The sequence below is a fragment of the Danio rerio genome, chromosome 25 (genome assembly GCF_049306965.1).
Source record: "Danio rerio strain Tuebingen ecotype United States chromosome 25, GRCz12tu, whole genome shotgun sequence".
NCBI classification, from domain to species: Eukaryota; Metazoa; Chordata; class Actinopteri; order Cypriniformes; family Danionidae; genus Danio; species Danio rerio.
Genome location: NC_133200.1, coordinates 18661486 through 18683837, shown reverse-complemented (window position 1 = coordinate 18683837; position 22352 = coordinate 18661486). Strand labels below are relative to the sequence as shown.

The following is a 22352-nucleotide window of genomic DNA, read 5'->3' as shown; positions in this document are numbered from 1 at the left end:
ACACACGGTGGCCCATTTGACCTGCTGGCGTGGCTTTTCTTCTCCTCTCGGCGTTACTTCTGGATAAAGAAAGAGCGCGTGTCTGCAGAGTTTTCTCCATCGTGTCTATCATACATCATCACTATCGACACCACTTGCCGCTTATCAGTGTCACTCATCTGTGAAGAGCGCAGCGCGCAAAAGCCAATCGCAACCGTTTTTGTTGAGGGTGTGACAAATCAAAGAGGTGAAAGAGAACTAGACAAGGACCAGAAATTGAGCTGGATGTTTATATTTGTTTATATTATTTGCTTAATGCTCGTTTTGTTTAAAGTTACAGTTTATATATCTGACTGTTTGTATTAAATGACAAAATTGTATTACAAATAGTATATAAATATAAATATATTCATACATTTTAATACAAGAAATGCTGCTGTGAAGAAAATATAAAACTGTGTATGAAAAGCACAGTCAATGCACCGAAATATTGAACCGAATCGATGGCATGATAATCGTAACCGAACCGTGAGACTAGTGTAGGTTCACAGCTCTAGGTATGACCTTAGTCGGATTAAATTAATCAAAAATTGCTGTTTACATGGTAGACTCTTAATCAGAGTATTGTCTTAATCATATTAAAATGTATTATTGGTGTTCATGTAAACATACTCACTGTTGTTCTCTAATTCTGATTGCTTTTCACAAAGTACGTTTAGGATTAGCTTTTTTCTGCTGATGAGAGCTTTTGTCACTGCAGAGCCTTTCAGTTCAAATTATCCTAAACGTTAAGACACGTAACGTCAAGACAGATCCTGTTCAGCACTAAAGCAGAGAGCAATTCCAGCTGCAGTGGTGAACTGACTGCCCACTGAGATTCTTCACATTATCTTATACTCTCGGGCATTTATCTTTTGCGAATATCCAGCCTTTTTGAGGGACTTGAATGAGTTTAGTTAATGACACTAACTTCTCTTGCTGTGGCTGTAATGGTCTCTCTTTGGTCTTCATCTGGACAACCTGCAGTCATTTTAGGCCCCGTTTACACTAATAAATATTAGTTTAAAAACGGCATTTTAGAACGAAACTGATCCAAGTCCATATTGGCGTTTCACGTAGCATTTCAAACTGCACATCACATGACCACACATACACTCTGGCATGCGCTGCAGTGCATGCTCTAGGCCAGGGATGGCCAATCCTGTTCCTGGAGATCTACCTTTCTGCAGATTTCAGTTGCAACCCTTATCAAACACACCTGTCTGTAGTTATCAAGTGGATTTCAGGTCCTAATTAATTGGTTCAGGTGGGTTTGATCAGGGTAGGAGCTAAACTGTACAGAAAGGTAGATCTCCAGGAACAGGATTGAGCACCCCTGCTCAAGGCAGTAAGAGAGTGTTTTGAGCACACCTTCCCAGCTGAGAGCAGTGCAAGTTGGACAGTTCATCAATATACTGCTGGATCTCATCTCACTATAGTTTAGTTAAACATTTCATTTAATTTGTCTTGTCTCTATCTAAAGATTCTTCGGTCTTTTGAGACTATTACTTGTTCTCAGGTAATGTGTTTTGGCTGAGCACAAAGATAAGTTACTATAGTAGTTTATGTAACCACGTACACTGATTCTGTACATTTGACTGATTGCTTATGCGTTTTAAAACTAAAACATATTATTGTAAACAGGACCTTAGAAAGACTCACCATCAAGTTTGTCTGCCACGTTAAAAAAAGGTTATCTCACCCAAAAATGAAACTTTTCTCACTATTTATTCACCCTAAAGTGGTTCTTCTCTCTGTTGAACACAAAAGATATTTTAAAAAATGTTAGAAAGTGCTATCCATTGACTTTGATTATAGGAAAAGCAAACACCATGGAAGTCAATGGTTACAGGTTTGAAATGTTTACATTATTCAAAATATCTTCTTTTGTGTTCAACAGAAAAAAGAAATTCAAACAGGTTTGTGACAGGAAATGAAGGGTGAGTAAATGATGACTGGCTTTTCAGTGAACTCTCTTTTTAATTTGGGTTTTTCATATAATTAAGCAAATGACAAAATGATCACTGATAACTGGGAGATATCTAAAAGTATTCTCTGATTTTGATCAGTGTTCATTTTCAAATGTCTCATTCAAGTTACATTAATTTAATGTAAAATAGCTGATTTCTGTTTACATTATCTGAAAATGACATTTTTTTAAATAATGAATTTAATTATTAATTAAAAAATAAGTCTTCAGTGATCCATCAGAAATGATTCTAATAACCATATTTGCGGCTCCAGAAGCATTTATTATTAATGTAAAAAAATTACAAGATTCTTTTGAGGTGCAGGAAGTTCAAAAGAACAGCATTTATTTGAAATATACATAATTTATATAACTGTTTAAAGTGTTTACAATAACTTCTGATCAATTAAATACATTCTATTTTTTAAAAAAAAATCAATTTAAGTACTATATTTGTAAAGCTGAAAATGAAACAACAGTATTCATCCATCTGTAAAAGGCAGTATACTAAAGTAAGCAACAGTATTAGAAACCGCAGTCTATAACTGGCCCCACTAACAGGCTGCTGACAGCAGAACCATCAAATGTTGCCTTTGTTTTCCATGGAAGGAAATAGGCAATACTTACACAGCAATCTGAATTCGGACAGAATATCTACAATATATCTGAGTATAAAATTATATGATACTGTTATCTGTTAGAAAACCCTGTGTTGTAAAAAATCCTTTCAATCTTTAATGCTAATGTCAATGTATCATTAAAAAATAATAATGTTGGGCTTAATACACATTTTAACACCCATTTATGATTCCGAAGGTGAAGCGAATGAAGAGTCAGCTTCAAATACCTTTATGATAACTGTAAACATTATATTTTCATCAATTGCTAGTTTCATTTTACAGCTAGCATAGCAGGCTATTATATTTATATAACAGAATCCACTGATTGAACAGACATTAGCTTTGAGCTAAAATTACCAAAGGCAAACTGTCATATCTCCAAGTTTAACACCTCTGGGGTATTTTTTATTAACTAGAGTAGTTGTCTTTGACATCTTGTTGCAGAAATATTAGCAATAACAACCTCAAGAGACTTAACATTCAACTTGTTCTCTGTAATTTCCAGGAAACTGTCACTCACTCAAGCAAGGACATCTCAGGCGCATACAGTATTTGGTTTCGCTCGGTTAGTCAAGGGCGAATGATTCAGTTTTTAACCCTGGGTCAGTGGCTCGGTGAGCGTTTCCAGCATCGATATTCAGAAGCAGCACCAGTCGACTGTTTATTGCTCACCGCACACGAATAGTGAACACGCAGGACAAAGTGCATCCTAACATGTGAATGAACAAATCAACTTTGGTGATTCTTTTTAATGAATCGATCTGAATCAATTAGAAATCACAAGACAGAATGAGGAGGCATTTACACTACATCTGTTGATGGCTATGGTACTTAGCAAAATAGCACACATTGTCAGAATGCTCAGATCCTCTCCAACTGGTTTTTTGAACATGACAATGAATTTAATTAACTAAAATTAAATGGTTCACAGCCACCAGAGCAGCTATGGGATGTGCTGGAACAAGAGATTCATAGCATGGATGTGCTGCTGACAAAGAAACTGTGACGCTCTCATGTCATTATGGACCAATTCAATATGTCAATACCAACCCAGGCTCAATGAAAATACGTGACTCAGCATACATTTTGAGAAACTGTAAAATACATTACTACGTAACGTTTCACAGCATGTTTAAGATGACAAATCCACTAGAGGGCACTGTCTACATTTTTGCAAATCTAAAAATATGTTACGTAGGGTAGGATTGTAACCAACACTTCAATATTTGTTGGCAATGAGTGAAAATTAAATAACTATCATTTAACTAACCCAATACACTTTTAACAAAGTTGAGTAACATTTAAATGGTTTAAAGGTTTATACGATTTTTTTAAACATGTCAAAAAAGCATAAAAATTGTTTTGATTTTTTTTTTTTTTCTTTTGTACTGACTTGGTACTGAATTGTCGTTTTTTTTGACAACACTAACTTAGGGTGTGTTTTGTTATAGGTTTCAGATATACATCCTTCTCTTACATCCACACGAAAGCAGAGCTTGTCAGATAACCTAAAGCAGGGGTTCTTAACCTTTTTCACTTCCAGGCCCAACTTTTTCTCCGAATATTTTTGGAGGCCCAAACTGATTGTTAGTTAAAATGCTTATTTTAAAGCTTTATTAGCAAAACATTTAAAGCTCCAGATTTTTTTTTACATCAGTTATTCTTTACAACTGTAAAGTATTTGGGCCTTTTTTTCAGTAAAAGAACCTGGACAGAACCTGACAGAAGATGGCAAAAAAAAAAAACTGCTGGTTCTTTGAATTAGACTGACTTCTATTCATCGATCGATTTATATCCAATAAAATAAAAAACTTAACCCAAAATGTAAAATACTGTAAAAACACTCTAAATCTGTTGAAACAAATCAATCTGAAGACGGTTGAATTTGTAGCTGGACATTATTGGAACACCACATATGGCTGCTGAGCGTGTGTCATAGAGGTAATGCCAATAAGCTTAGAGTGTGAGTTTGTCATGTCTGATAGAGGAATGTAACTTGCACGGAATGGGAGTGACACGCACATGGTGTGCAAGTGGTACACATATGACGCTCGTGTATTTTCCAGGTACACCTAGTTGAAAAACATTTGAACTTTTCCGAATGCTGCAAGCTCATACTCATGCAAGTAGAACTAACCAGTCTGCTTCACACTTTGTATGGAATACAAACATTTCAGTAATAACAGTAGACAATTACCTCAGACAAACACAGTGCACCCAAACACTGCAGTGCGTTTTACTTTTCTCCAACTTGAATTGGAGTCGCAGCAATGGTTTGTCCATTTGTCATGCTCTGAGAAAACGATTGATGGTCGCCTAGATACAAAGCTCTAGCGCAAAGCGCATTGCAAATGGTGGATAAAACCACGCCACTTTAGGTCAGAATAACAACACACACAAAAATAAAAGAAGAAGAAAAAAAAAGGAGTAAGGATGTCGCCAGAGTGGCTTTTTGGTTTCTTTCCTTGTGCAACCCAACCACTAGCAACTCTTCTGAAATATTTTTTAGCATGGGGGTAATGTAGTCATCCAACTTCACAATTTTAAACTGCAACATGTACATGAATAATGGTGGCTGGTTTCTTTACTTGAATACTCAGATTTGATTATTATAATTAATTTTGTTGGCAGAGCTTGAGGTTTACTGTATCATTATTATTATTGACACATAAAAGTTTGTGTTGATTGTTCAGCATTTACACTTTACCATTGCACACACTTTGTGACATTTTTATTTATCAAGTTCAAGAGTCTCTTTAACACTTATGTTTATTTTTGCATTAAAAAGATCAGGGACCTGTTTCAGTATGGAGGTTCAACCAACTCAGAGTTTAAACTTGAACTATGAGTGGATTTACTGAGAAATTAAAAACACAGTTTTGGGTTTAAGAATAGCTGATCTGTGTTGGCTCAATCAACTTTGAGTAGACCAACTCAGAGTTAAGCGCACACACCATAACTATAAAAAGGTATTATCTATGCAGTGCAGATATTATGAGTGACCATGGCAACATCTGAAAAAAGAGAGATCATTTACTTCTCTTGATGTGCTCATGTTATAGCAAATTTGACCATATTTAAAAAAGCAACACCACTGCATCAGTGAAACACAGACAGTTAGCCTGGGAAAAAAATAAATGCTCAAGTTAATGCGTAATTTTACATCTATAGTATTGAAATATTTAAGTACAATAAAAAAAGTAATGTAATGTGTGACTTTATTTTTACACGCTTATCTTTTTCTTTCATCTTTTCTTATTAAATATATAGTTTATCCAACTCAGTTATGCGCATGTTTTTATGCGTATTTTTAAAAAGTTACAGTATGCATCATGACGTTTCTATCAATCATTTTGTATGCGCATATCCAAAATAAGCATTAAAATAGGTGAGCAGAAACGTAAGGCTAAGGTAAGAAATACCACTTCATCTTTAAAAAAGAGGAGACTGATAGAAACTCAAGAGTTTAGAGAATAAAACCTGCTCCTGACCAGGTTAGGTTCACAGAGTAAGTTACCACGGTAACTGGCTCTGAGTTAAAGTTACCTCTCTTGCAGAAACAGGCTTGACTTACCCTGCTTTCTCCGGTTTGACAAGCCTGCCATTTTAAAACCGAAAACCCAGAGTTTCTCCCATTTCAAAACTCTTTTTCACTTAACATCCTTTCTTTCTAAAATGGGCTCCAGATAAGTTTTTGACTATTAAAACTATGCTGCCCTATAGCATTCAATTTACATTAAAACTGCAGTTAAACACAAGTATGTTTTTTGGGTTTACAAAAATGTAAACTGTTGCACATATTTCCAATGAGTCTGTGTTGGTCAATATGGCAATGCATACCTAATAAAGTAGCTGGCAAATATGTATTGGCATCTGTTATCAGATTTCATAAGATTCAATGCTTAATACCAAACACTCTATAAGTCATTCACTCCAACCTCCCCTTATTATGCATCTGACCGGATCAGTGGAATACAGCTGAAATTGTGTCGAGATCTGAGGATTACTGAAGCTCCAGCATGATTACGGGCTGCTCTCCGGATGGCAGACATCCGTGAGTCGAGCTGACAAATCAGTGCAGACGGATGCACTCTAAGTGGAACCCACTGACAGAGGGGAAGAAAGTGTTTATTTTGAGATGACCTCATCTTGAAACATGCAAAAGAGCTACAGAAAAACAGCTCAAAGCATTTCAAACGCCTCCCGTACATTAAGATTAACCCTAATCCTGACCCCAAATGTGCCTCACATGCTTAGATTGTGATATTGCCTCTTCTCATGTTAAGCCATTTTCCTGTTGAGGAAAACATGCCTGCTTCAGCTCGAGTCTACAAATAATATACTGCATTCTGTGCTTGTGTGCATGTAATTGAAAGCTAATCAAAATAAAAATCAATAAAATTAAACAGTATTTCTTTATTAACCACATAAAAAATTGATATATGACAATTACCTATTACATAAAAGGTTATTATTGGATTTCACACATATCCAGTTTTTTTCCAACCTTTGGTATTTTAAATAGTACATTCAAATATATTAACTGTTATTTTATATACATGTTAGTATATCACTAGGGCATCACGGTGGCGCAGTGGATGGCACGATCGCCCCACAGCAAGACGGTCGCTGGCTCGAGCCCCAGTTGGGTCAGTTGGCCTTTCTTTGTGGAGTTTGCATGTTCTCCCTGTGTTTGCATAGGTTTTCTCCAGGTGCTCAGGTTTCCCTCACAAGTCCAAAAAAACATATGGTATAGGAGAATTGGGTAAGCTAAATTGTCTGTAGTGTATTAGTGTGTATGGATGTTTCTCAGTTATGGATTGCAGCTGGAAGGGTATTTTCTGTGTAAAACATTTGCTGGATAAGTTGGCGGTTCATTCCCCTGTGGCGATTCCAAATTAATAAAGGGACTAAGCTAAAAAAGAAAATGAATGAACATATCACCTTGGATTTTTAATTTCATATATTATTATATAGGTAAACGATATCTAATACATTACAACATATACTGTTTGTACATATGTGATTCCAAAGGTATATGTTGCCTTTTTTTTTTACAATTCTTTTTTTAGGGTTTTCACCTTTAATGGTCAGGACAGTAGAGAGTATTGATAGGAAAGTGTGTGGAGCAGAGAGAGGGGAAGAATTGGCATAGGACCGCAAGGCAGGAATCAAACTCAGGTCGCCTGAGCACTGGAGTGCATGTGTCGACGCACCAACCACTACACCACTGTTGCCGACATATGATGCTTTTTTTGACATATATGTTATATCCACTCACAGGCCACTTTATTAGGTACACCTGTCCAACTGCTCGTTGATGCAAATTTGTAATCTGCCAATCATATGGCAGCAACTCAATGCATTTAGGTATGTAGACATGTTCAAGACGATATGATGCAGTTCAAACCGAGCATCAGACTGGAGAAGAAATGTGATTTAAGTGACTTTGAATGTGGCATGGTTGTTTGTGCCAAACCGGCTGGTTTGCATCTTTATCCAGTATCCAGTGAGAGGCAGTTCTGTGGGCGCAAAAGCCTTGCTGATGCCAGAGGTCAGAGGAGAATGGCCAGACTGGTTTCACCGGGTGACACTCCTGTCAGCTAAGAACAGAAAACTGAGGCTAAAATTCACATAGGCTCATCAAAATGAGAAAAAATCATCTGATGAGTCTGTATTTCTGTTGCGACATTCGGATGGTAGGGTCAGAATTTGGTGTCAACAACATAAAAGCATGGATCCATCCTGCCTTGTATCAATGTTTCAGGCTGGAGGTGGAGGTGTAACAGTGTAGGTGGTATTTTCTTGGCACACTTTAAGCCCATTAGTACCAATTGAGCATCGTGTGAACGCCACAGCCTATAACAGCCATAGCCTACAGTATTGTTGCTGACCATATCCATCCCTTCATGACCACAGTGTACCCATCTTTTGATGGCTACTTCCAGCAGGATAACACGCTATGTCATAAAGCGCAAATCATCTCAGACTAGTTTCTGGAACATGACAATGATTTCACTGTACCCAAATGGCCTCCACAGTTACCAGATCTCGATCCAACAGAGCACCTTTGGGATGTGGTGGAACGGGAGATTTGCATCATGAACATGCAGCTGACAAATCTGCAGCAACTTCGTGATGCTATCATGTTAATATGGTGTAAAATCTCCGAGAAATATTTAGCTTGTTGAATCTATGCCACGAATGATTAAGGCAGTTCTGTAGGCAAAGGGGGTCCAGCTAGAACTAGTAAGGTGTACCTAATAAAGTGGCCGGTGAGTGTGTGTGTCAAATCCAAAGAATAACTTGTACTGTAAGTCATTTGCAAGTATTTCCATGCATCAGACTTCTACATTGGTAAAAAGTTGCGTCTTCCAGCAAGCTCTGCAAGTAAATTAAGTTTTTTATACTTTTTTTTCACCGTCTAGACTAAGCACGCCTTCCTGCCACAGAGACACAACTCATTTAATTAGCCAAATCTGATGGGTGTCTGAGCAATTACCCGCCTTTAATTAACTACAACACATTTAAAGAGCCAATCAAGACATTTTAAGAAAATCACAGACTGAGGAAGCAACCTTCTACCATTGTGACCTCCATGTTATCAAGTATTCTGTTCCCGCTCCGCTCCTTCCCTCTGGCATTTCTCCTTCATTTCCCTTCAGCAAGTGAAGCGTAGCGTTAAAACAAGCTCTTGTGTGGCCTGTGCTATAATGAGAGAAGCGTGGACAAAAACACCTTTGATAATGATACAATCTCAGGTGGTATTTAACAGAAGCAGTATAACAGAACAACAAATGCCTGCAGGGGTGCGAGCGGAAAAAAAAAAAAAACATCCAACCGTTAATTATCCACGTTGTAATGAGATGGTCCGAAATAAATTAGTGGGGAAACACTCGCCTCGAAAGTGTGACTCATAAACTTATGAACTTATGAGCAGGGCATGAAGACACAAAGATGATAGTATGAAGCCGGTATTTTTATAGCACTCAGACACCCTGCTGATCTCCAGTGCAGAGCTGTGTGAAATGGGAAGAGAATGGGTAAGTTATTGGCACCGATGTTCTCTTTAGATATACGGAAAAACTCAGCAGCTGTTTGCTCAGCAATCACCCATGAGCATGTGAATACAAGACTCTACTGTACAGTGGATTCAGTAAGCAGTCGTGTTTTTTAAAGGCTTCAAAGAGGACAGAAGTGTGTTTAATTGGCCATACGCAGGCACAGATGGAAACTGTGGACTTTTTTCATAATTTAAGCACTTTGAAGGGAGAATCTGTGGAATGGGTTTTGATGTGGTGGAAATCCATGTACTACTTTTAGAAAAATTTAAATGTGTGACTTAAGTCCCCATATGGTCAGGCAGGTTTCTCAATACTTGCATGCAATTGGTCATGCGAACAGATACAATTATAAAAGGATTTTGGCAATATTTAGATTAAAAATTACATCCTCTAAACACAATACTTTGAACAAACTGATGTAATTAAGCTCACAATCAATCCTGTAAATAGGGCTGCACTATTTATTGAAAAAATAAAATCACGATCTAAATTTGACCCTACACACCATCTTAATTCAACTTTTATACGATTCAGCCAATTATATTTTGAAGATCAGGAGAGAAGAGTAAAGGTAGATGCAAAAGTCTTTACAGCAACATGGACACCTTCAAATGGCGTTAAAAGTGTCACATACTGTGTTTATAAGGTATAATTCACCCAGAAGTGTTATTTCTGTCTAAATGTAATGTATTCGTGGCTGCGAAATCACATGAGGTGACCGTAAGCTCAGTTTGTTGCACCGAGCGATCACTTGAGAGCCGCGCTGAAGGTGGTGTTATTATACCAAATTCTGTAATGATCGTATTCTGTGACCCTAATAGGTGCTGTTCTCACTGTTTGGCTTGAGCTCGCTCCCACAAGCACCTGTGCACACATCATTTAAATGAACATATCGCATTTTACAGTTATGATTACCACAAGCATTTGATTTGTTTTTTCTTTCATAGTTATCACAGTGTTGTGCATGAAAATAAATGTTTACTGTGTCAGTATAACCAGCCTATATAATGTTGAATATAATGAAAGAAGGAATCTGATCATGACAAATGTTTCATTTTACCAGTGAAAACAAATTGTCTAATAATGTTGTCAATAAAAAATGACGAGCAAGTCTCACGCATAATAATTCAACTTCAGATATATGAATAGTCATCATCATAATATTCTGATGTCATCATTTTACTGTGAATTAAAAAACAGGACATATTGAAAGTCTGTTCAAGTCCACCATAATGATTATACAAAACTTTGCATTTTATCCAACAGTAAGCCTACACATAGGCCTATTATTATAATTATTTTACCATATGTTTGAGAAATTAACAGTAATAATAGCCTACCAACATTAACCTTCATTTTACATCTACAGAATTGTGACAAAATCGTGATATTGATTTTAAGTAAAAATCATGATTCACATTTTAGCCAGAATCGTGCAGCCCTACCTGTAAACACCACTCTAAAGTCCTAAATGTATAATCCAGAGCCACAGATATTAAAGAGCCCATATTATACATGAAATAGGGTCATATATTGGTTGTAAGGGTCTCCAACAACAGTCTAATATGCATGCAAGATCAAAAAACACTTTCATGGTCTTATAATCTGCGTTTATTTTTACCTAATTATTCCCAAATTGTTCCCAAACCCCTCCTTAGCGCGAAGCTAATCTGCGCTGATTGGACCAATGACAGCCTACTGCGATTGGTCGACTGCCTTCAGTCAGAGAGTAAAATGCACAACAGCTAATCAGCAATATAAAATTAATCACATTTCATACACGCTCGATAGTGTAGGCATGGATTTTAGCTGCCAGTGGGTCAATGTAAAAACAGACTATGGACTTGAAAATTCAGACGATTAACTATTTTATTGAGCAAAAACTGTCGAGGAGATATCCAAGCTTGTCTCACTCTGCTCTTTTCACAGACACAAACACACACACACATACACACACACATTGCCATCGTCCGCGCACACAAACAGAAAAACACACATAGACCTCCGGGCGACAACGCGCGCGCGCGTAGTACTGCTTGGCTATAATGCTGAGGTTTCATCTTTGGGTAGAGGCTCGATAATATCCATCTGCAGTGTGACTTCAATCGACCGGCATGTTTGTGTGCGTGTGTTTGTGGGTGTGTGTGTGTGTCTGCGTTACTGCGTCAGAGGGCGGGGCCTCAGGTTTGAAATCTCCCGGGTTTGCGCGTGCACGTGAATAACTTGGTTTCGTTAGTACGTCATGGCGAAACACATAATGACTCGGCATCAAGGCGACTCGTTTGAAGCACTATGAGTCGACTCTTTTATAGATGAATCAACCGTTTTAAACACTGTACTCTTACAGATTTAAGCCTTAGCTGGATACTTCACCTCACTTAGAGCTGTGTTACACACTACATGGAGGGGAATTTTCAAAAAACCATAATATGGGCTCTTTAATATACTATAAGTAAGCTAGACTCATTGGAAATATGTATCTCAGCCTGTATTTTGGCAAAAACATACAATAACTTTCTCCGTGTACATAATGTTACACATTTCAGATGACAAATCCACTAGAGGGCGCTTTCTGCTTTCTTGCTCTTATGGGGGTGTTATTATTACATGGCGTTTGTTAATGGTGTCCCGAGGGGAAATCCTCTTGCTGATACCGGACAGCAGCTAATCAAACTGGGTCTGGCTCAGTGGAAAGCACCGCTGAAAGCCTCCATCATCCAGGTATAGTTTTTGGAGAAGTTGATAAACTCACAGAGCTGGTTCCACCTCTGAAAGGATCTAGTGGACTCAGACGTGCAAATAAAGCGAGTAAACTCAAAATGTTCACGCGTCTATTTACGTGCAAATAACGCAATTTATTTGGGTGTTCTGCATCTGGTGTGAACACAGCATTACAATGTCGTCCATCATGTTAGCTGAATCAGCCACATGATTAAAATGCTTCATTTTTTTGAAAGCCTGTTTTCACAGTCACACTGCAACACAAAAACAGCATTTTCTCAAATTATATATTCAAGAGTTCCCACTTAGATATGCTTGGCACTTATGGCAGGTTTGGCATGCTGTCCCGGGAGAGAACCCTGAGTTCGGAGATATTTGAGCCCAGGGCTCCCGCCCGGTCTAGAAGCATATCAGGAGAACCGAGATCAGGTAGGTCTCGATCGCTCCTCCTTTACAAGGGGAGAAAAGGAGGAGATGGGGTGGAAGGGGGGATTCTTCCAAAACGAAGATAGTGCAATAAGGAGAAAGTGATCCATTTATATTAAGCTAGGATCATTCTGATTGGATTATTACTGATTACGGACGAGTGGCCAGCAGTGCACAATCATATCATGTGCTCCTCTCGAAATTAGTTTATGAAACTTCACTTATGTTTCCTAAAAACGCCGCCTCAATAGACGGAATGCCAAAACGGAGCAAAAAAATATTAGTTTAAAAAAAAAAAAAAAAATTACCTTGACAGTTTTTTCATAATTGTCATAAACAGAAATTGAATTAAGACATGTGGAGTATTCCTTTTCAGTCGCATTACTGAAGTGCAGTACAGACATGTAAACAACGTAATCAAACTATTACCGTTGTGTACGACTTTTAGCTGCATTTTGTGACAAGATAAGCCATATACACTCAGTTGTTTGACACTTCACTGCACCCATCAAGTCAGTAAAAGACCACAGACACACATCTCCTCTGAGCGCGGGCGCACACACACAGTAAGGCCAGTCAGTAGAGTTTATAGCTAAGTAATTAGCAGTGTTTGCATGTCCCTTATGGTATAATTCATTAAAATAAATGTAAAATAACATTCATTACATGTTGATTTAAAAAAGCACCTGAATTGTTTTGCAGTTTTTGATTTTTCTTCAGTTGAATAAAAATCTATTTTCCATTCATATACTGAATCAGCAAATACTTAGCAGAGTTTGCATGTCCTTAACTGCGTAGAATTCATTCAAATGAAAGCAAAATAACAATAATCACAAGTTGATTTAAAAAAAGCACCTAAATAGTTTAGCAATTTTGAATAAAGTTGAATAAAATATTTTCCATTCATCTATTTCATCATTGAAGATTTCTTAGAAATACTGTAAAATCTTGTTGTCTCATTCTCATGAACCCAATCTTGTGTCTCATCTCGTGGAGTCAGCATCTCGTCACACCCCTACTGAAGTCAAATTAACTAGATCTGAAAAATATCCTTTACCTGGTTGGATAAAAAAATCATGGTTGCCTTCAATTTTTAAGCTGAATCAAATTAACCTTATGAGTCTATGGAACTTATATTATGTTAATCTGGCTTAAAACTGGTTTGCATGGTCACGATTAAAAGTTCATATAACAATTTTTACAGTGTAAGAAATATCCTTAACCCAATACTCAACAACATTGAATATCGCACATTTTTCCAGTATCATGCAGCCCTAACAGATACCACGTAGGTTTGCCTTGATTTTACATTACGTTTATCTCTGGAATCCTAGATCAGCTGACTCAGGTGCAGCAAACATATTCAATTACAAATTTATTTGATGCTGTGCAAAGAACTGCATGAAAATGATCCTTTATCTGTCAATAGTATGTGCCTGTAATATCATTAGTGTTAATATGCCTGTTAATATCGAAGTTGTTGGCCTCACACTACTTCATTTTACCTAAACTCTATAGTTATAGTGTTTAAAGTGCTTAACAAAAATTTAAATGTTTCCGATAAGCCAGTGTTAATTACATATTTTGGCTGTATGCTTTTTAACTATCGGTAGCCACTGACTTGCATTTTACTGTATGAATAACCAAGGACCACAGTTTAAGCTAATGATATTGAGGAAAAAAGTCATCTGCATGTTAGGTGCCCTGAAGGTCAATAAATTAAAAGCAAATTAATATTTTTGGTCGCATTTATGGTTAAGAATTTGTTCCTGATTTATTACAAATTGTAGACAAGACATTGGTGTGCATTTTCTTTTTTCCCCTCATTAAGCATCTAACTCTCTACACACAGACTGTCACAAGCAAAGCCACAGTGACCTTCTACTGACCAAAGTTCACATTTGCTAATTGAAACAGCTTTACAGGGAAGGGAGCTTGCCTTATTTCTTTCTCTCATAAAGACAGCACATCAACACTGTTGCTCATGCCAACGCAAACTGGAAGTCCGGTCTCAGTCTCTGCCAATGACAATGCAATCAGACAGTTCAGATGGGCGTGAAAACCAGACTCTTCACTTTTAATGGATTTTGGAGAAATAAGACTCTCTGGCAGCAGCCACTGACTCAGTTATCGTAAAACTGAAGAAGACTGCAAGCAAATCTGAGGTTGCTGATTACTTCTTTCCCTGAAACTTTTGTTTTTGACTTATACTCAGAAAGCGCAGAGGAGGAGTTTATTTATGGCAACTGGGGGTTTAACTACAAACAAAAAATACACTATTTCATCTCTTAAAGTAAAACCCAACCTTTTTAGTAGTGGAATATTTATGGGTAAAAATATTTACTTAACCCTTGAGATTTTAAGTTAACATTTCAATAATTTAACAGTCCAGCCATAGATGTGAGCAAATGTCAGATACATCAAAATGTATTAATTGAAACACCAATTTTACTATACAAATAATCCTGTCGTCATTTACTGACCCTTTACCTTAAAAATAATAATAAAAATGAGTTTCTTTCTTCTGCCGAACACAAAAGTAAATATTTGGAAAAATGCTGGAAATCTGTAAACATTGACTTCCATAGTATTTGTTTTTCTAATAATTGTTTTTCTAAACTATGGAAGTCATTGTTTACAGGATTTTTTCTTATTCATTCATTAATTTTCCTTCGGCTTAGTCTCTATTTCAGAGGTCGCCACAGCGGAATGAAGTACCAACTGCTTCAGCATACATTTTATACATCAGATGCCCTTCCAGCCGCAACCCAATACTGGGAAACACCTATGCACACTCTTTCACACGCACTCATACACTATCGCCAATCTAGTTTACGCAATTTACCTATAGTGCATGTCTTTGGACTGTAGGGGAAACCGGAGCAGGAGCACCCAGAGGAAACCCATGAGAACACAGGGAGAACATGCAAAATTCACACATAAAAGCCAACTGACCCAGCTGGGCTCGAACACGCAACCTTCTTGCTGCTTATTCAAAATATCTTATTTTCAGTCATTTTAATGTATTAAAAATACCCATACATAAAAAAAAAAAATAAAGTTAAATTTAAAGCACAGCTATTTTCTACTCAATTGCTGTAGATTGGAGAACATACAGTTCTACAATCTTTTGAAATCATTAAACATTATTGGTACTTTATAAGAATATTTTGGAATTCTGTTCTTAAAAAATCTTTAAAAACAAGGATTTCTTTTACAGTTACATCAGAAATAACAAAAATACAGGAGGGTGTTCAGTAGGGCTGTGTGATTTGGGGAAAATATCTAATTGTTTTTTTTTTTTTTTTGGCAGATATTGTGATTTCGATTTGATTTACGATTAAATTTTGTAGTCAAGCTTCAGGTCAATTCTGCGACAGCTCTCAAAAATTACCTGTTTTTATTCGGTGCCTGTGACTTTGAAACCAAAATATTCCCATATTATCAATGCTGTTTTTCTTTGATATTATTATGTCCATTAATGCTTCTGACGTGGTAGACGCCATCATCCCACTTATCAGCAATTTCCAGTTTGTTTTCTTTCATTTATTGCAGGCAGAGTTTGGTTGCCCAATTTTGATTGGGCAGAACGAAAGTGTGCTCACTCAATTGGCAAGTAAGTCTGTCACACACAGATGTCAGTCAAGCATTTTCTCTGTGCAGGGGAAATTAAATAATACATATACATTTCATATTGCAGCCTCTTGCGATAAACTAATAACAATGTTTAAAATTGCGATTGCGATTCGATTTTAATTAATCACACAGCCCTAGTGTCCAGGGCTCTCAAAGCCCGAAGTAGCTGTAGTCCTGGTAGACCGAAGTCCTGTGACTGTTGTTTTTTTAGTCAGGCAACCAAAATTTATTTACATCAGGCCCGGTGGGTTAGCTAGATTAGGCATGGGCCGGTATAAGATTATGACGGTGTGATAACCTTGGATAAAAATATCAAGGTTTCACGGTATCATGGTATTGTCATTACAGCTCTAAAATAAATTCTTTTTAAATGTCTGATTCAAAAACAAAAACTTTCCCCCCCTTTTTTAAATATTTTGGAGCAGTAAACATGACAGACTAATAGAAAGTAGACAGAATAATTCAAATGAATCACTGACTTCTGCTGTCGTCATTAGTTTCAAAAATAGATTTCTTAACAATTTAAAACGGCATCTTTGGATATTTTTTCTGCTAAAGATACTGCTGTCGTAAAAAAAAAATGTAAATAAAAAATCATACATATACTTTAGGACCGGTATAGCAGAACATTTTGGAGGTTTTAAAACTTTTCCAAACTGCGGTATACCTAAAAAACAGTTATCATTCCATGCCTAATCTACATAGCCCGCCAGGCATGGTGTAGATAGATTTTTGGTAGCCCAACTGAAAAAACAATATCCTTGGAACTTTGTGCTGTCAGATTTTGCAAGCCCTACAGTTGAATATTGTGTTCAAGATGAGGCTTGTGAAACAGAAAGTCTGAGAACAGCACCATAGAGTCTTCAAACAGGAATATAAAACTGCTTTCACAAACATCACCTCATCATCCAATGGTCAAATCCCATCTCAAAATTGGTAAAGCCAATGTTTTGGTTGTCAGGTTAGTCAGAAGCCTCAATGTTTTGACAGCAGCTAAAAACATGATGTTTACATGTGCTGGGAAATCACCAAAGAAAGACCATGGTCGTCTCTGCATTGTATTTTAAAATCCATATTTCACTTAAAATCTTTTGTGACAAGTGAGAAAGGCAAGACAATCCGGTATCTTCTTGAGAAACAGTGCATAATGTAGCATGATCCACTCAATCGCTTAAGTGCCTACCCGTGTAGGTGTGCTGGGTACAATTTGATTGACATTTATTGCTCCACTATGACTGCGCTGTGCAGAAAAGTGAGCTTTAAGACCTTGAGCTCAGCACAGGAGACCATGCATATGGTACAGGCCAACATATCCTGCCAAATGCTTCTCAACAAGATCAACGTGTATTAATACTTTACAGAATTTCTCGCACAAAGCCTGTTTGTTTAAAAAAAAGCTACACCTCCATAATTTATTCCGAAACCCCATTATTTTTAACGCTACTAAATCAGATTGACATCAACAGTGCACTAATGATGATTAATCATCATCGAGAAGCTGTTCAAACTCTTGCAGGTTTATCATCACTCCCAGCTGTCCTGTTTGAGTCAAGCAAAGCAACATGATGGCACCAGCAGAGGGACTGATGTTTACGCGAGGACTTTGCCAAGTGCTAAATTTATGCCCCCTTCTCTAGCAGCAATAAACCAGGAGATTACACTGCACCCGCTGAATACTGAAACCTGTCGGGAGCCAAAATAAGTGCCATGGTGCATTCCCATGATTCATGTTTAGTCATGTATGAAAAAAAGGCCTCATTAACATCAGCAGCTGAAGTGGAGAGCTCCTATAAAGCAGTATCGATCTGCATTTATGCTGTAAACAGGACTGAGAAACAAGAGACAGCATACATTAGCTATTACGCACCATAATTGTCATATAAAACATTACTATTACCTTGGATGTGTTGATTTACAACACTCTCAAGTCTGTCCAGTCTTTCAATAATCCTCAAGGTTTCCCCTTTGCTGTCATCGTCAAACTTTTTCTCGTGCGTCCTTCCTGCAACTTTGACGTTGCCGTTATTAGACACATAATTAGTGATCCACCCGACGTACAGCAGGCACAGAATATTGGTCATGCCGCTCAAAATCACGCACGTGGACACCAAAGTTTTGGTTCTCCTCGTGCATGCCATCGCAACATCCCCACGTGCAAAGCGCGCGCAGAAACTGGTACAAAAATCCTCTACGCGTTTGGCAGCGGTTCTGCTCTCATGCAGCCTGAAGGAACGATCTCTCGTATAACGTTTCGGCTCTGCGTCTCCAGCGCATCTTATGTGACAGCGAGCTGCAGCTGTTTGGATTTGTGTGGATGTCTCTCTGGCTCTTGTCTGCACAGTTTGACAGCGGGTTTTACAGCTCGGCTGAACGCGCGCGCGGCTTGTTCTTGACGGCGTCATAGAGCCAGAGGGACACGCGCACCATGTTGCAACGCGCGCCGCTGTTGACAGCCAATGAAGTTCAACAGCAGTAATGGTTTAGGCAAGCTGATTATAATAGTAGATATCAGATTGTTTACTCAAAACAGCAGTCTGTTAACGTTACGTATTCTTCATATGTTTTTAGCTATTGGTTTGTGCCAAAAACAAAACTGCCCATTGATTTTTATTGTATGACAACTATTATTGTTTCTTCAGAACACAACATTTTATACAGTTAAAGCCAAATATATTAGCCCTCCTGTGAAATTATTTTCAAATATATTTTATGAAGGCTGTTTAACTGATAGAAGATTTATTTTTCAACACATTGTTAATTTCAGATATTGATTTTGATATGATTATTTTGGCAAGACAGTGGTGCATTTAGCTTAAAGTGCAGTTCAAACACTTGTTTACCTTGTGTTAATAGGCATGTAGGATAAATAGGCAGGTCATTGGACAACAGTGGCTTGTTCAGTAGCTATTTGAAAACAGTATTGCCTTAGGGGGGTAAAAATACTGAAAATTGTTTTAAAATGTAAAAACATCTGCTGCATAAAACATATGTCGGAATAGTTGGCGGTTCATTTCACTGTGGTGACCCCTAATAAATAAAGGACTAAGCCAAAGGAAAATGAATGAATGAATAAAATGTAAAAACTGCTCTTATTCCAGCCAAAAGAAGTATGCATTTCTCCAGAAGTTTTTAAAATACTCTGAAAATGTCCTTGCTCTTTCAAACATCACTTCACAGGATTTCTAATAATCTTAAACACAACTGTATATTTAAATAAAAAGATGGGACCCCATTGACTTATACTGAATGTTTAAGAACACAAAGAACATCAATTGGGTAAAAAAAAAAAAAATGGCACTTAGCCTTTTATTGCATGAACAAAAATATTAATCTTTCTGCACAACTCAAAATGTAAAAAAGTCCAAATGTCAATGAGGTTCAAAAAAGCTTTCCACACATATCTTCTATACCACAGATGCCCGAAGTAGGGCCCACGGGCCAAAGTTTGCCCATGGTAACATTTGATTTGGCTCACCCTCCCATTTGAAAAGAGAAGGAGAATGTTGAGAAGTCGGAGGAAATGCCTTTCACAGAGATGGTTATTTTGATTTTAACGTAACCCTTTGTTTCTTTGTTTTATTGCTGAGCTACAAAAAAGCAAACTGAAATTAAATGTTTCAATTAAATGTTGTAAATGAATTTAAACTTTTAAAATGTAAAAACTGCCACTTGACAAAAAGCAGCTCACAAGACATCGGGGCTAGCAAATCAAGGCAAAGACAGGAGGAGGTCAACAGTGTATTCAGCACTGAACTCTATTGTGTTATAAATGAGATTGTTAATGTTTTTACTGTAATAAATTCACTATAGAAATATAAAAAATATATACTGCATTTGTTAATTTGATTTAAAGCAACATTTTCTAGATATTTTTAAACATTTTCAAATAAATTAGAAAATTACCCATGGAAAATTTAATGTAATATGGTGTGATATATTGGATTTGGTATACATTTTTGGCCCTTTATAAGAAAAGATTTGGGCACCCCTGTTCTATATGGGTGAATGTAATGATAATAAACTGTACAATACAGTTAGATTTTGTACAAAGCACATATTTTCTGCTTAAAAGTGGCCCAAATGTCAAACCATGGGCTATAATAAGGATGAATGAAGAGAAGTGAGATTGTAATTAGAAGCGAATTTACAGAAAAATGTCAAATTAAATTAAATTAGGAAATGTTTACAGTTTGTGAAATAAGGTTGATTGTTGATTTACTTTTGTTATTAGTCATATTTTTGTTATGACTTAATAGTGTTTTTATCTATTTGCAGTGGTTAATATTTATTATTTTTCATATAGTGGGATATTTGCTTCATTGTATTTAAAACAGTTTCCCTTGAGACATCATCATAATCATTAATAATAGTTATAAACAACATTCAGTCATTATTCATATCTGAATGTTATGCATCATTGAAATATGGCAGATAACAAATGGAAAATGCACACAATCTGCATTTTATGTTCACTTAAAAGTTATGAAACAGCTGTGTTTGGATTTAAATTAGAGCTGAATTTAGAAATAGTTTTGAAACAAATCTTTGCGTGTAATAAATCAAATCATATACGTATACTTTATGATGTCTTCAGTGGATTGCGTACAACACTGTTTTCTTATCAACGAAATTAAAGGAGTAAAGAAGTAAAGAAAAAGTAAAGAGGCCGAATGGAGGAGGCTCGTTCTTTATTTTCATGCTGCAGATGGTCTGTTTAACTGTTTTCTCATTAGTAAAGGATTCATTTTTTCAACTTACAAAGTCTGCAATGTAAATAGCAAATGTGCCATGGTGTGACGCAACTGACTCTTACAGGGAATGGGAGATGAGACTCTGATTGGTTTAATGCACGCTGTGCTCAAAACACACCCATAACTCATTAAGTGAATAAGCACAACCCTGTTAGACATGTGCTGTGATGCAGATTGTATTTTTGTTTTGTAAATTTTTCTTAAAATAGCAAAAGTGGATTTAGACGCCCTTAATGCTTTTTTTGTGCCATGTGCTTTAGACTTTGTGCCTAGATCATTAAAATAGATTCCATAGTGTCTGGGTACTGAAAGCAAAACTTTCTAAAAACTCCGGCCAGGGTGAAGATTTTTTGAAACTCTGGGTACAGTGTGGTAGAGTAGACACTACACCCAGAGTTTTCCCCTCATAATGTCAGCTTGCAAATGGTTTTCTCCTTTCGGCTGGGTTCACACCAAATTTAGAAGACATGGATAAGGCAAATACCACTTTCACAGCAAATGCATTGGATATTCTAATGCAGTATGTCTCTGTTCTCAGGTTTGTATTGACTTGTAGACAATTTACTTACTAAAATACTTAATTACCCCATGTAGTGTGAACCCAGCATAAACGTGTAATTATATCTCCACCTGTTTGTTTGGCGTGCCCTGAACATGCATCACATTGTCCATTTTTTGTGAACATGGCCTTAATAAACCAATGTTTTAACCTCTACGCCTTATATCTTTGCTCTACTTTGTCATACCAAACCTGCTTTTTAACATTTGATTAATTTCTTTCTTATAAAATGGAGATCAGAGGCATTTTAATGAACATCCCGACTATTGGTTTAAATGTTTAGAATATTTCTGTTTGAAGACAAGTGAGGCCCAGTTTTATTCTCTTTTTATTCTTATAAATGGTCAGGTTGTAAAACGTTGTCAAATCAAAGCGTGCAATGGAAACGGCCTTCAAAGACGATCCTCATCAGCTGGGGCTTTCAGGGCGATCAAGTGAGGAGAAAAAAAGCATCAGAGAAACATTGCGTTAACAGATGGAATCAAGTGCAAACTACCCCAAGGTGCTGGCTTTGATCTTTGTCTTTGGTGTGCCAACTTACTCTTTCACCTGTTTAGTTTACCCAGATATACACGGAGACACCAGCGG

At 37.0% G+C, this 22352-nt stretch overlaps 2 protein-coding genes and 1 long non-coding RNA gene across 5 annotated transcripts in view; 1 reads left to right on the top strand and 2 right to left on the bottom strand.

Moving 5' to 3' along the window:
* galnt18a (UDP-N-acetyl-alpha-D-galactosamine:polypeptide N-acetylgalactosaminyltransferase 18a) overlaps positions 1–18922 on the bottom strand; it is a 135078-nt gene extending 116156 nt beyond the window's left edge. Inside the window, exon 1 of one of the 3 annotated variants that reach the window (XR_012399744.1) lies at positions 18352–18922. Coding sequence is in view for 2 of the 3 variants with exons in the window: in XM_009297873.5 (XP_009296148.4) it covers positions 18352–18592 (241 nt within the window). In the remaining variant the exon portion in view is untranslated. 3 annotated transcript variants of the gene reach the window in all.
* Positions 1–22352, bottom strand: part of vac14 (vac14 homolog (S. cerevisiae)) — a 210896-nt gene that overhangs the window by 80545 nt on the left and 107999 nt on the right. The window lies entirely within an intron of this gene.
* Positions 3186–11090, top strand: LOC141380950 (uncharacterized). The gene is made up of 3 exons (XR_012400368.1): positions 3186–4762; positions 4928–5285; positions 5485–11090. It is a non-coding gene; the product is annotated as an uncharacterized lncRNA (long non-coding RNA).